General features: G+C 37.7%; 1 protein-coding gene across 4 annotated transcripts in view; it reads left to right on the top strand.

Moving 5' to 3' along the window:
- The window catches only part of SESTD1 (SEC14 and spectrin domain containing 1), a 50,731-nt gene extending 43,607 nt beyond the window's left edge, over positions 1-7,124 (top strand). For all 4 annotated transcript variants that reach the window (XM_059853200.1, XM_059853198.1, XM_059853199.1 and 1 more), the window contains 5 exons: positions 610-691; positions 1,014-1,136; positions 2,039-2,230; positions 3,995-4,116; positions 6,373-7,124. In XM_059853200.1, the coding sequence (XP_059709183.1) occupies positions 610-691; positions 1,014-1,136; positions 2,039-2,230; positions 3,995-4,116; positions 6,373-6,502 (649 nt within the window). In that variant the 3' untranslated portion in view covers positions 6,503-7,124. The remainder of the gene's footprint in view (positions 1-609; positions 692-1,013; positions 1,137-2,038; positions 2,231-3,994; positions 4,117-6,372) is intronic.
- Positions 7,125-15,457: the final 8,333 nt, after the last annotated feature.

Here is a 15,457-nt window from a genome sequence, read left to right as displayed (position 1 = left end):
TCAACTCAGAACAAGATAATTAGGGTCGGTTTTTATATCAATTAGATTTTGAAATGCTTCCTGACAAGTAAAGCAAAGGACATCATCATATAAGGGTTCAGATATTACCATCTGTAGTCAGCTGAAAAAAAAAAAATCAGCCTCATTGTATTCATTAAGGAACATTGCCCCCAACAAACAATACAGTTCAGAATTAGGCCAGGTTGAAGCCCATTTTCATCTGAATTTTAGTAGGATAAAGTCTGTCTTAGCCTCTATTTTGCAGAGCTTACCAGTGCAGTAAGGTAAGGAACCTGGGATGCTGCTGCAAGACCTTGTAGCTGTCTCTGCTGTTACTGCCTTGAGCTTAGCCATATCAGGAATCTTGAGGATCATGATTTTGGTGACTTGGAGTGCTCAATGTATTGCAAGTTTCTTATTGTTGTCTGTGGCATGAGGTATTTTTGCCAAGCTAAGCAGCTTTGATGACCTTTTCATGAATGCTTGTATCTTAATGTTTCTCACTTGAAAACATTGTTGTCGATGTCAGAGTGTTTTGTGTCTGCTTGTTTTGTTGCTTGCATGCTTTGTGTGCATGTGTTGATGAATCTTTCTGTGCTGCTGTTTAAGGTGTGAGGATATGGTGGATGTGCGGCGACTGAAGATGCTTCAGATGGTGCAGTTATTTAAATGTGAAGAGGATGCTGCTCAAGTATGGAAATACCTCTAGAATTTCATCATTCTGATTTTTGTAGTCCACTGGGTTGATTTACGGGGGCTGGTGGCTTTACAGTACTTTTTTTGCAACTTTCAAATGTGGTTTTATTTAGGGAATATGTACAGTGAAAATAAAGGCTACAGCAATGTCTGCAAATAGGATATTTAGGGATTGCATGCATGATCTACCAGCTTGTGACAGCTCATTCAACTTTTTTTCTGTATCAAAAGTATATGCTAGTACTGAAGTAATGCCACTCTTCTGGTTTAATTTCTTTTTAATGTATTAGTTTTTATTCTTTTGGCTTGTTTTTAAGGCAGTAGAATGGTTAAGTGAACTGTTGGATGCTCTGCTGAAGACACACATCCGACTGGGAGATGATGCTCAAGAAACAAAAGTTTTACTGGAGAAACATCGAAAATTTGTTGATGTTGCGCAGGTGAAATGTGTTGGGTTTTTTTCTTTTAGCAATATGGGCTTTGTGCAGTTTCACATCCTCTCCTAAACAGAATCAATATCTGTATGGACAGTCATTGAACAGCTGTCACTGGTTCTTCTGGTTTCCCCCAGTGCCTGGGTGAAGAAATTGATTGCTGAAGTTGGCAATGGGCCTAATGAGATGTTGCAGTTCCATCAAGAGCAGCAGTGCTGCAGGTCACGACCTTAGTTAACCTTCAAATAGGCAATGCAAACAACCAAACAAAGATCATTGCCTTTTGTGAAAGATATATCTCAAATAGTCTTTAAAATTACTTTTGACGAGCTGCACCAAAGCACCTGGTCAGATGTTTTGTCAGTCGTTTACTGCTTTTGGGAGTGTCTAAACTGGACTGTAATTAACAGATGGGATATTTTCTAATTCCACCTGTTGCACTGGAATTTCCTCTTTTGATGAATAAGAGTTGATGGTGACAGGAGGGTCATTTGCTGTTACAGTGATGTGCCTCAGGGCACCTGGATGCTGGCTGACCATAGACATGGTGCTGGTGGAGTCAAAGAGACAGTCCTCTCAGCAGTGGATATCAAGTATCCCTTGGAAGATCCAAACAGCTATTCAGAATTCTTGGGAAGCACTCTTCTTTTGCCAGTGTGAACACTAGGCAGCAGCAGATATTGGATTTTATTTTTTTAGGAGTGAAAGCACTGTTTTGTCATTACAGTTTTATTCTTACTTTATCAGCATTTTCCTGTAGACCAGATTAGTTCAATGTACTTTGTGAACCTAAATTTTAGAGTTTCCATAAACTTGCCTGCTGTTGTTGCTTTAAGATTCTATTTCATTGCCAGGTAAAGTGCAGCGTTTTTACATGCACTTACTCTCCCTTCCCCTCCAATTTTTAGAGTACTTATGATTATGGGAGACAACTACTGCAGGCAACAGTGGTCCTGTGCCAGTCCTTGAGATGTACTTCAAGGTCCTCTGGGGACACACTTCCCAGACTGAACAGAGTGTGGAAACAGTTTACAGTGACTTCTGAAGAAAGAGTGCACCGGTTGGAAACAGCTGTTGCATTTCATTCCACTGCTGAAAAGGTGAGTGTTGTGTTTTATTAAGAAAAATTTCATAACTGAGTTCAGGCAAACAAAATGTAAGAAATATGAAGTTGCCAGTGTGTACATTTACCCTTTTTTAAATATTTTTTTTTTAATGACAAGAAGAAAAATTTACGTATATTTTTCCAACCATTAACTTCAGCACTTAATGTAATAATTTTTCATATACCCATGTTGGTATTGTGCCCCCTTAACAAAAAGGAGAACAGCACTCTTCAAATGGGAACTCTGATATTGATGATAAAGCATTCCTTTATGTCTTTGAGACTATAATTCTTAAAAGCCAGGAAAACTTCTTTGTGCAAGGTATGATGCAAAGCTGTCAGATCTTTTAAGTTCTTAGGGGAGTTAAAGCTGTACTGCCCTTTAAGCTGTATGGATTTTGGATGGGATAACCTTCTCACAAACTGTAAATGAGAGCAGCTCTTGCCACTTGATTTTTCACACATGCTGTCTTGTTCCATCTTGCATTTTGCACCTGGAGGGCTTTGAATGTGCTTTCTTCAGAGTCCTATAACCAAATATCTCACTGCTGCACCCAGTCAAGTGAAGCACCCTGGAGGATGAGCAGTCAGCAACAATGTGATGAGGATTGATAGTTGCTGAAAGGGGAAAATATTGAGAGCTTTCAAATGCTTGAACTTGAGACAATGTCCTTTAATGTAGGTCATGAGGGGTAGGGCCTTTTTGTCCACAACTGCTTTTTTTTGTGGTGTGTTTTAAAAAATCAGTTTAGAGTGTGTTATCTCAAATATTGATAATAAAATTGCATGTAACTGAAAAAAACCCAAATCTTGCACATGGTAAAATTATTTCATTTTGTCATTAAAAGAGAGTGTGTATTCAGAGTTGATTAATTTGCTCCTTTGTTTTATTTGTTTCTTATTTGTATTAGTGGAAGATACTTGGAATTTGCAGGCATTGGGAGTTGGTGGAGGCTCACAAAAGCAGAAATAGATCATCTGTGCTTCCAGACATCTATCTGATACCAAATTAAATTTCAGTGCTTCATAAACTCCTAGAAGAGTAGAATCTCTCAATCCATATTATGAGCACTCTTTCATTATTGCAGTAGTTAATTGCTGGTTTTAGGCAAGCTTAAGTTTAAAGAAAAGTAAATTAATGTCTGACAAAACAACGCTCTTGTTCAAAAACCTAATTCTCCTTTTACTATTGGACATATCTTAATGAGTCTGTGTGGAGAATAGACTGTTAATATCCATGCTGCTTGGGAAAAAAGTAAGAGGTGGCAAAGTGAGAAGTGGAAGAAAATAGAGTACTGACTGCTGGTATTGGGTTACAATCCCATCTGGAAAGACTTGTGTTCGGATCTTTTTGGTCCTACCTGTTGTGTGCCAGATGTGGTTTTTAGTTTTGAAACCTTTTGTAAGCAGTCTTATTGACCATGGTGTTTCCACTTTACATTACTGCCTTGTATGTTTAATGATGTCAGTCACTATTTTTATGCATTTCATATTTGTTGCAGGAATATTGTCTAGGAAGACTACTTTTTATTCCCTCTCAGAAGTAACATAAAACATTCTAATACAAAACACTGGTAGCCCTGAACAGTCTTCTTAATGAACCTTAATCAGTATTTTCTGTTCTTGAATTATGTGTGTCAGTTGATCTCAAGTAAATGTGGCAGTGGAAATGCCAAAAGAACGTCCACTCTGCCAGTTAAAAAACTACATGCTATCCCTTGTGTACTTTATTCTGTATTTTCTTACTTCTATTAAACAGATTTTGCAGGAATGTCCAGACCAGCCAGAAGCTTTTAATGAAATGGATCAATTTGATGAAATTGAAGCAGTTGGGAAATCACTGTTGGACAGACTAACAGTGCCTGTAGTTTATCCCGATGGGTATGTGGAATGGTTTCTAATGCTAATTTCTAATTCTATTTGGAATCATGCTCTTGGTAAAGTTGTATAATAGTCTCATATGCAGAATAATCCTGAAGGCTTATTGCTGAAATAGAAAAGTGAGCACATTGTTTTTATAAAATTTGAAATAGGACCTGCCTGCTTTCTATGAAAAAATGGGAAAGAATTTTTAATGAGTAATAATGCACTGCCTTTTTAAAGTAGTGACTTTTTCACACCGATTGATTCTTAGATTTTTGCACCAGCCCAGTATGCAGAAGTAACAGAAGAATGACCAGTCCCAGTCTCTTTTCCCTGAAAAAAGATACCAGATGAGAATTACAGGATTTCTATTTATTTATTTGCAATTCTATCTATCTAAGCCATTATATTGAAGATAAATTTATATTTGAATTATTCAGTAAACAAAACAGTACTTCCCTTGAGAATTATTCATATTAACTTTAAATTGGTAGTTCTCTTGAGCTACAAATCAAATTTAATTTGGATTTTCTGCCATAATAAAACTCAGTTCTCTGTGTTTAATGATGTCTGTTGTTATGCTGAGCTTGTAGTTAATTTCTACGTGAGTTACAGCCAAGCTATGGGGCAAGTCTCTGGTGTGTAGGATGCCACACCATAATGAAAAAGGTCTGAAATAAGTATATTGAATTAGAGGTTGAAGCCTTATGAGATAACATCAGGCAACTGCATTAAACGTTACCTGAAGTCTACCTGAAAAACACAGTTGCAGGAAGCTGGTCATGAAAATTTATTGTCATCTTATTTCCAAAATGCCATATGCCTTCTGCAGGGTAGATCCTTCAATACAGAGAGCTAATCATGAAGATGGGCCCAGGCCTGAATTAGTAGTGATTTTCACTGTTCTTTCAATGGTGTGTTTGAAAATAGTGGAGGATTTTCTAGCTGTAGAAAAAAAAACCAAAACAAACAAAAAAACTGACCCAAAACCAGATCAAGAAGTGTTTGTTGAAGTATTTTTGTGTAACTTCTGTATAGCAGATTCTACTGACCTGGTAAAAGTAACAACTGTTCAATCCTGGACATTATTTTTGACTCCTCTGGAATTTCAGTAGAGTTTTGCATATCACCCTTCACAAAGATGGTATTGTAGTTGTCCTGTATATCAGGACCCCCTGCTCATCATCCTGGCATTCTAGTTTTGAGGTTTATGGCAAATAGTTTGCTAAGGGTTTACTGATTATTAGAAATAGTTTGAGATTTACGAACATACAAAATGTCATAAATGGTTGGGGGTATTTTCATCAGCCTGTTCACCTCTTCATATTTTTGCCAGTATCTTTTTGGAAACTCGGGTCACTGTTCCCTGTCCTGCTCGTGGCTTCTGCTCTGTATGAGGAAATGCTGTGATCCATGTGCAGTTGTGCAGGCTGACCAGTTGCCTCCTCAAATGAGTCCATTCCTGCACAGAATAACTTTTCTGTCCAGTTTTGCCTGTCTGAAAGTCCTTTGTCCTACTGCCATTTCCAAAGTGTACAGCTTCTCTGCTTTGTAATTGGATTTAATACCTGTTCTTCTGAAACACATATTCTGTTCAAACCCTCCCTTTGCTGACAGCTTGGTTAGTGGTTTCCCTAACATTTCAGGTGTTCTTTTTTGTGTTTGAATTACACAGCCATGTGTTCCTTTCACTTTGAGAGGTAGATGGCATAATTTGACAGCATGTGGTTGACTTAACATGTGAACAGTCCTTTAATAATGCAGCAATTTTATAAACTCAGAATTCGTGTGTAGACAGGTATCATAGATTGTCACACTATGCAAAATTGTCAGATGGACTTGGGGGAGAGCCAAAGAAGGGTGGTAAGAAAGAGAGCTGGGAAGCATTCAGTTGTGCTTCTAGAATAGTGCCTTGCTGCTCAAATCACTGAATGGTTTGGGTTGGAAGGGACATTTAAAATAATCCAGTTCCAAGGCCCCTGCCAAGGGCAGTGATACCTTTCACTAGACCAGCAGTGTCTCACCACCCTAAAACTTCTGTTGAGAGTGTGTTTTGGATATGACAGGCTCACTGAGTATTTGTAACAATTTCACAAAAGTTTGCTGTTGAGTCTTCATCACTAAGTCTCCAAAGCTTTTTAAAGGTGGCTTTTAAAGACAAGAAGAAAAAGTGGCTATTTTTCTTATCTGTTTTGTGTTTTCTACTACAATTAACAGGTGTATTCATGTACTGATTTACTACTGATAATTTATTGTGGTTTGGGTGTTTTCTAGGTCTGAGCAGTACTTTGGGAGCCCAAGTGATATGGCTTCTGCAGCAGAACACATCAGGGAGAAGATGAAGTTAGTCAGCCTGAAAAAGCAGCAGCTGAGACAACCAGAAGCCACTACCCCAGAGAGCTAATACTGACCTTGTCTATGAATTCATAACAGGACTTCAGTTTGTAATCCAGCATGTTGTTTGCATATTACAGAATTTGGTATAATATATTAAAATGCATTTCACAGCTGTTATGAGTCTCATGTTTTTTTCAAAGTAAATGTTCTCAGCATCTTAATACTGTACATCTATCAAGCCATAATTATTTAACATGCTATGAAACCATAGACTCCAAGTATCTTATGAAAAGGAACTGTAAACTTTGCACTGAAATTTGCTGTAAAGCTTTACCTGACCTGTCAGCTGCTTCTTAGTTCGACAGCTGATGCAAGCTTTGAGTGGTGCTAATTAAAGTGTTAGAAGTTCCATATTATGAAACTCTAGTTCTTTGCTTCCCCCATGCCCAGGTGATGTAGTAATTTTAGACTGTGAGGAAAGTACCTGCAGTGTAGACTGTGGTAACCCTGTAATTTTAATTTGAAATACTTAAAAAAAAAAAATCATTTTTATTGTGCCAGTATGCAACCTGCCCATCAGATCTTTGATATATCAAATTCATTAAACAGATGTTTTCCTATTTGTATTGATAATGTATTAAAAGCTGTTTGTGCTTAATAAAAATCATCTTTTTAAAATCTAAGATAAATTTGTTCTGGTCTGTATTTTCAAATATTAATTATGTTACATTTTTATGAGAAATGGAAGTAAAAATAATTACTCCCCCAATATGTTTAGAAAATCTGTATAATTTTTGTTATGAAATACATTGTAGCTATAAGGGAGCTGCTTTTGAACTATTACTGATGGATGCAAAAGTCCTGGCTATTTTATTCTTTCTTCCTGGTAGCTGTACTTGCACAAAAGTAAGATGGCATTTGCATAAGTCAGTGTTGTATTAATGATAGTTTTGTTCCCTTCTGAGTCTGGTACATGTCTGCTGTGCTTTATTTCTAAGTTCTTTGTTTCCCTTTGAATGGAGAATCCTGAATAATGTGAACATCCCTGTTGGTACCTTTGTGGTTAAAGGTTTTCGTGTAATGAAAGAGAAATTAACATGAGGTTCATAACTTCAAACCATGAGATTAGTAATTAAATGAAATTTATTCAGAGAAGGGAATTGGATTGAAACCAAATCAGCTGTGTGCATGGCTTGGTTAACTTCTTAATCTTCAGGATGCAATCTGGATACATCAGTTATTATATTTTTGGAAGATGGTGTGGGATCTGACCATTTTAGAGTACTCTGTGTGGAACAAACAACTGTAAGTCTGAGAACTGTTACCTCACTTTGCTCACAGTAAAGATAATTCTCTCTTTCTACAGGCATTGCTATTCCTCTGCAGATTTTCCTTATGGATGTGTCTTCAAATATTATATTTATGTATTTTTCTTAGTTTTAAGCACTTTCTCCAGAGGAAAGGGGTGTTTCAAATGAAGTTGTTTATTAAGAAACAGTAATCCCAAATTAATGCCTTTCCTGAAAATTCAGTGATAAAGGTATTTTTCCTCTTAAGGAGTTTTGGAAAAGGAAATATAATTTTTTCTCATGCGCTTAATGCAGTATTAAAATATTGCATTAATATTGGTTTAAAACTAACTGAAGTTTTACAGACCTTATTTATAAAGAGATTTTTTTTATATAATCTTTACAAATTTAATGTAGTTGTTTAATTGCATTTGAGAAAGCTGATGTTATTACAGCTAATATTTGGAGGATATAAATTCATTAAGAAAGAACTGAAACATGAAAAGTATGCATGTATTTAATATAAAGTGCAAACACATAAGTAAATTAACATAGTTATAAATAAGCACCGTGTCTCCAGTTCTGCAGCATTTGTAAATTGAATCTGCTTACAGTAAATTATGGTCTGCAGTATAAAATCTCATTTAAATGGTAGACTAAGCAAGTATTACAAACACTTTAAATTATTTTCTGGTTTTTATTTTATTTTGGGTTTTTTAAAATTTTATTTTAACATTTTACTATATTTAGGGGCTCAATACTGTATGCAAGCCCAGGGCAGTATCAGAAGCTCTTCACTCATTCCTGTGACAGCTGCATGCACAACTTGGAACTGATGACTGCTCACCCCAGTAACCCTGATGTTAATTTTGGCTCAGTGTGTGTAGTCCAATCTTGACACTGCTCTTATCTGTCCTTTGACATTCCTAGGGGCCACTGGATCCTGACTTTGACCCCGTTGACTCTAATTGAGTCTCCAATACAGCGTCTTGGGCTGTGCCAGCTTTTGCCCTGCCTTTCTGCTCTCTTCCTCTGGAATTCCTTGTCTTTAGGCAAATCAAGTGTCTGGCAAAGAGCTGTTTCCCAGCACTTTGCCATTTGCCCATTTTCTGTGTATCAGGAATGAGGGCAAGTAGTTTCCTAAGTCATGTTGCACAAGAGTCTGCCAGATATTTCAAATCCTGTGAACTCTGAGACTTCCTAGCTTACTGAAACAATGGAATAAATGTTTTCTGTTAATACTGCTTTTGAATGCAACTGATTGAGAGAGGGATTTTTGTGCTGGTCTGTACTCTTACTCCATCCTCTGTGGTTGTACTTGGAACTAAACTTTTAATAGCCCAAAAAGTCAATGGGATACAGACTTATTCAAAAGTGAAAAACCCTCTGCTCGAGTAATCCATTGTTACTTGTCTCTGCATTTACTACTGTGAAAAGAAAGGTGGCTCTACTTGTAGCTCTTCCTCTGCCTTTTTTGGTTGCAAAAATAATTCAAACAATGGAGTTCCAAAAGATTCAAATATGATCCCGATTTTTTAAGCAGAGGTCACATGCAGTGGAGGGTACAGTGCTGCAAGGTGTGAGATGGGGAGATACCCACAGAAAGAGAAGGATTGATTGTGAGGATTGTAATTGTTACACCCCTTAGGACACTACAGCTGATGTCTTGGAAGTGATGGAGTCAATCCTGTTCATGGTAATGAAATGAGCACTGAGATTTTCTGTGTTCCTTTTAGCCAAATTTGGTTGGATTTGAAATGTTTCAAAACATGATAACTATTTTGTTACCCCAGCTGGTAGCATAATCCTGAGTGTGCTTTTTGTGGCAGTGAATGGAAAGGTGATCAACTTGGCAAGTGCCATCCCTTTTTCCTAGGGCATAAATTGCAGACTGACACCCATAGAAAATGCTTATACCTACAAGGTCTTTAATTGCAAGATGTGTGTGGACTGCTGTATTAGTGTCCATAAAAATGTTTGGTGCTGTTCACCACTTAACTTTATATTGTGTTTAATAGGATTTATGGATTTATCACGTTTTTCTTGGAAAAGAAATAGATTTGGACTGTGGACTTCTGTAGCTTTGTGTGAGTGACTGATTGAGCATTCAAATGAAGCCACTCTGGGGGTGCAGAGGTGGGTGGAGAAGGGCTGTGTGCAGAGCAGGATCGTGTAGCACTTCTTGTTCCATCGTGCTGGCCAAGGATACCAGTGCCAGCTGACAAAAAGATGGGGGGAAGATTTTTTTTCTGTCACAGTAAAAAAATAAAAGTGTCAGTAGGTCATGATCACAAAGCGAGGTGGTCACAGGCTTTTTGCAACAGGAATGACATGTGATGGTGTTAAAACAGCTTCTAGTTTCCTGAATTCTTTCTACAGGATAATTTTAATTTGTTTAAGGAGATTGTTAAGAAGGAGGAAAAAGGAAAGCTTTCGGAGCTACAGATGAAATTCTCTAATAGCTCTGAAGCTAAAATGCTGAGAAATGGATGAAAGCAAAGATTTGGTGATACCTAACTTCTGAAGGATTGACTTAGTATCTCTACAGATTTTTGTATTGGTAACAAGGGAGTTAGGACTGTAAAAATGCTAGGTTGTTAGATTTCTGTTCTAGTTTTATAAAAAGATCTAGTTTAAAATAAAAAAAAGATTGAAACATATAGAATAAAAATCCCTACATATGTAATAGCTGCAAAAGTACCTGAATGTGAGCTGCATAGCCACGAACTGTTTGAGTATCTGGAATTTGCATAATATGGTTCCAACTAATAGATTAATTCATTATCTCTTTGGAGAGCTATTGTCTTTTCCAGGTTTGTGGAGAGCTGGTACACTCTGAAATAAGACAAAAAGACAAATAGTCAAGCAGTTACTCTATTTGTGGCTCCTTGCACAGTCACTGTGAGTCTCGGTGGATTGAGTTTTCTGGAATGTGCCATTTCCACAATTTCCTGGTGTGTAACAGTGCAGGCAATTGCAGAGTTCCTTCTGCAGAATCAAAATCAGATGTTAGGAAAATATTATGTGATATCATTTTTAAATTATTGATTTCCACAGGCATCCCACTTTTGTTTCCTTCAGTTAAATAGTGACTGATGCCTGTCAAGACTGCATCTTCATTGAAAATTCTATTAAAAATCTAATTGCATGTCTTCTGCAATGCTGTGGACTCAAGGAGTACTTCAAGACATTTTTTATCTAGGTTTGCCATGTGAAAATACAGGTAAGACTAAATAACACAGAAAAAGGAGATTGATTTCACTCTTCTGTTGGGTCCCTTTATACAGATCTCCCAAACACGTGGTATTTTAGGACCATTTTTCTGTGATTCTGTGGAATTGGAGGACAGCATTTCACATACCAAAGATATTCATCAAAATAGATGCTTGTGTGACTGTAAAACTTTAGTTCTGTTGATACAAGAATGAATAGAAACAGGATATATTAAAAGGCTTTTAGTATATTTAAAGCACTAATGAAACACTTGAGCTCAAAATAGCAAGGAAAATTAATGTAACAGCTTTCTCTTTTCCTGTCTGTTGACTTTAGTTTACATGGGTCTCTATTACAGCAAAAATTATGGGAATATAACACAGAGACAAGAGGAAGGCTGAGTCAGGAGATAAATACCTCCTGTAAAAAAAATGCTTTCTTAAACTTTCATATGTGCTGAGGAAATATATTGGAAAACGCTACAAAGGAAATTGAAAATCCCAATTTTAATTTAAGTTCAATGAGAAAAGTTCAGCTAATTTTCCAGATACTAGTGATATTTACAGTTTATAGGGCAAAGAGCAGGGCTAACATTTCTGACTTTTGAATCACGAAGAAAAGCAAAGGAAACTTAATAAATAATGGTATCATTTGGGGATACATTGAAAGAAGGTTGTTAAGTGCAAACAACTGGTTGTGTTAGCAAAAGTTGTGAAGATAATTTACATTCTTTTTAGTGCAGATAAACCACGTTTTTTTTAAACAATAATGCAATTTCATTGGCAGTTTAATGGCAACATTGAAACATCAAATGTGCTGTGATTACTGAATGCCAAGGAGAAACCACGTTTTTGTGCACAGGTAACTAACAGGCAAAATGTGCTTCCAAGTGATTGTGCTTAAAAGCTTAATTTAAAATTATTATGCATTTTAATCATTCTACAGTGTTAAACAGATATTTTTTACATATTAGGAAGCCTTTTAGCTTTTCCACCAGCTGCTAGCTGATAATTGCTATCAGACACCACTGATGCAAGATCCTGTTGGGAAACCTGTTAATGCACATTGGATTTGTATTGTAAAGGGGGAATGCTGCAAGCTATGTGAAATACCCTATTGATTTACCAAGCTCATACATCTGTGCTTAAAATGTTTGAGTGGACCTAATGTGGCCACCCCTACTTTCTAATACTCAGAATGTAAAACTCTGTGTTTGAGAAGGCAGACTTAGCCCCAGGCTGTGTGTGTCAAACTCCTGTAGCAAACCATGCCACTGACTGTCCATGGCCCAGTGACTGCCTCCTCTGCACATCCTGCTAAACCTGGTGTCTCCTGGTAAATACACTTGGCTCTTCTGGGGATGCCAGTGGTACAAATCCCAGGCTTGTGCTGTCTGCTCTGCTACAGGGCTGTCGCTGTCAGAAGGCAACATGCATTACATGGATTAGAAAATAGTGAAAATAGGTTTCATGGTAGCTGTAGGGCCCAGAACACACACAGCAAAATGCTTGGGCAGCTGTGTAGGTGTGTATTGTCCTTGGAATAAGGATGTGACAGGTCTTGGTAGAACAGCCCTGAGACAACTCCAGTGAAGTCCTGAGAATTGCTATCTCCATTTGAATGGATATAAATGTTTATAGGTTGGGCCTTAAAAACTTAGAGCCTTTTCCTAGACTTTAAACTAAATTTTAATTCTAATAATCTATAAATTATGAAAATAAAGTGGAGAGGGAAACTCAGCTTTAAGAACAGACTTTTGGAGGAACTGAAAGAAGCCTTGTAACTTGAGACATTCTATATCAGAATGAAGAATGAACAAATACCTATCAAAACCCTGATTTTCATTTGTTAGTGTTCTCATTTTGGCAGGAACAGTCAATGTGTTACTTTCAGAGGTGCAATTTTCAGGCATGGTTATGCTTGGTTTGCAGTGAATGAGTTGCCATCTCAATTTTGGGTTTTCTGTTTCCCATGTTCATTTTCCTAACGTGAGTTGCAGATGCTGGGTGACAACATATTCCACTGCCATTGCTGAATTTCCAGGCCTGCCAGGATTGCTCATGATTCCTGTGCCTCACAGGATAAGAGGCTGCAGAGTTCCAGTGGGCTGTGGAGCTCCAGTAGAATGTTTCTCTCAAATACTGTGCCAGGTTTTCTGTGTGATAAGTGTCTTTTAACATTCCATTCTCCCCTTAAGGTTTTTAGACTGCTAGGAAAGAGAGCAGCTTTCATGGTGCCCCAGCCATTTTTACAGGCAAGCCTTACAGCATGGTTACTTGATATTTAATATGATTGTGTGATACGAGTCTGACTTCCAGAGACTTGGGAACGAGCCATATCTAAACTGGTACCAAGAGCAGCCTGTTCTTTTTCTCAACCTCTGTATGCAGCTCTGTGTGCCTCTGTTGGATGGTGCATAACTGCAGGCTGGGCTCAGCAGGGTGAGGGCTGTGCAATGTTCTCAACACATTGGAGTGCCACTCCACATATCGGCGGTGATGATGTGAGCACGATGCCCCACTGTCTGCTTTGTATCACTCAGTGCCTCTCAGAGCATGGCCTTCCTCCTCTCCTCCTCCCCAGGACTAATGTATCCAAAGGAACACAGTAATTTGTGACATGTAAGCCAGGGTTAATCTTAGTGCTTTGCTTGAAATGGCATCAAAAGGCTGCAGTGAGCCACGAGTTCAATGAGCCTTGCTGGGTTTTATTTCCCCTCATCACATGTGGCCAATTTGTTAGGTAGCTGCTGTTTGCAGGCATCATTTCATGGTGCATTGCCTCTGCAGAACCAGCCACACATGAAGAAGCCAGGCATTTGTTCCTGCAGGTGGTAGAAATGTGAACTAATGGAGTGATTTTGTATTTACTGTTAGCTGTTACCTCCTTTCTAGGTATTGCTTTGTCTTCTGGATTTTGTCAGAGGTGTGTCCACATGTCTATACCACTAAACTCTCTTCTTCAGCAGCAATTTCATCAAAGACTTTGCAAGTGATCCAACAGACATTTAAAGAGTTTCTTCATTGTTTTTCAAAGAAGAGTTTCCTTCTGGGATTAAATGGTTGGTACTGCCAGTGTGCGTTGGGAGGGGGTGGCAGCTGCATTCCCACTTCACAGTGTTGCTAGAAAGGAAACCTCCTCAATATTAAGGAGTGGCAAGATGTTATAGTCATGAAAATTGTGCACACACACAGAGGATATGAAAATCACAGCTGAAATAATTTTCATCTTAGAACACTGAGATGATGGGGTTTTTCTCTATATATAATAGTGAGACCTGAAGAGCAGTAGCAAGCAAAAAAAAGGTGGGAAAACCATTTGATGAACTGTCTGTTTCACATACAGTGAAAATATTTATAAAAATCTCATGGTTTCAATAGGTAGCCTTTAATATTTTGGAAGATCAAGCTCATCCTTTGAAGTCAGTTAATCAAACACCCTGCAAAAAGAAGGAATACTCACACAGTGAGAACTAACATAGAGAAAGGAGTTTTGTTACAGGATAATTATCAAATATCAGATCAAGTGGATGAAAAAAAAGATACACAGGCCATCAAGTACTCTTGCATGGTATTTTTATCCTGAGAACACTGAAAGTAAGGTTCTGAAACATGGGTAGTGCAGATCCTGCTGCACTGACAAGGGATGGCTTACAGTACATCACCTGTCTCTGCTTCTGGAAAGACTTACATGTAATGAAAATAAGACAGAGGACTCCTCAAAAGTGTCTGTTAATTTAGGCCAGATTCTAAGTATGTGGCACAATTTGGTACTTACCTATGACAGACAGGCAGAATCTGGTATGTGATCCATGTTTGAGGTATCAAGGTCTGTGTGATCAGAACATACAGAGGAATCCTCAGCATTGCCAGCCTTCAGGTTGACAGGATGGACTTATCTTTTTAAAACAAAATAAAGCATGCTATTTATAACCCCACTGATAAATGACTTTTTTTGAAAAGGATTCTAAAGCCTCGTGGTCCTCTAACACCTAAAATTCAGCTGTCCTGCTGAATATTTCTTTTCTGGATAAATATCAGAGGTGTGAAGTAATGTTCTATTACAAGTGTGTCTGGGAAACCTATTTGTGTACCTGCTCTAAATTTAGCCTTCTGAAAGTTGCATAACTCAACTTTTCCCAACAATAGCAACAATATGGCATTTGTGTTTTGGTGTGGTTTGCATGATTGTATCTACTTAATTAATCCCCTGTTAACTGAGTGGCTTCTACTGATCTTTTTGCACCTGCTGGCTGATTGTGTTTCACAGGTCTGAATGGAGAGTTTTTGCTCTTAAAAGATGGCCCTAAGAACCCTGCTTGAACTCTGAACAGTCTGTGTGATTTTTATCTGACGTTTTTATTTCTCAAGTTTAGTACATACATCTGTATTTATGTATAAACATTGGAAAACATTTCACTGAAATGGTCTTTTAATACAGCTGAAATGTAAATGCAAGTTAAACACAGGAAATAGAGACGTGGGCCCAAAGTGCCCCCAAGTTACCTTATTAGTGGAAGT

The sequence above is a fragment of the Haemorhous mexicanus genome, chromosome 8, assembly GCF_027477595.1.
Source record: "Haemorhous mexicanus isolate bHaeMex1 chromosome 8, bHaeMex1.pri, whole genome shotgun sequence".
NCBI lineage: Eukaryota > Metazoa > Chordata > Aves > Passeriformes > Fringillidae > Haemorhous > Haemorhous mexicanus.
Note: the sequence above shows the minus strand (reverse complement) of the source record. Positions and strands in the feature narration are given on the sequence as shown.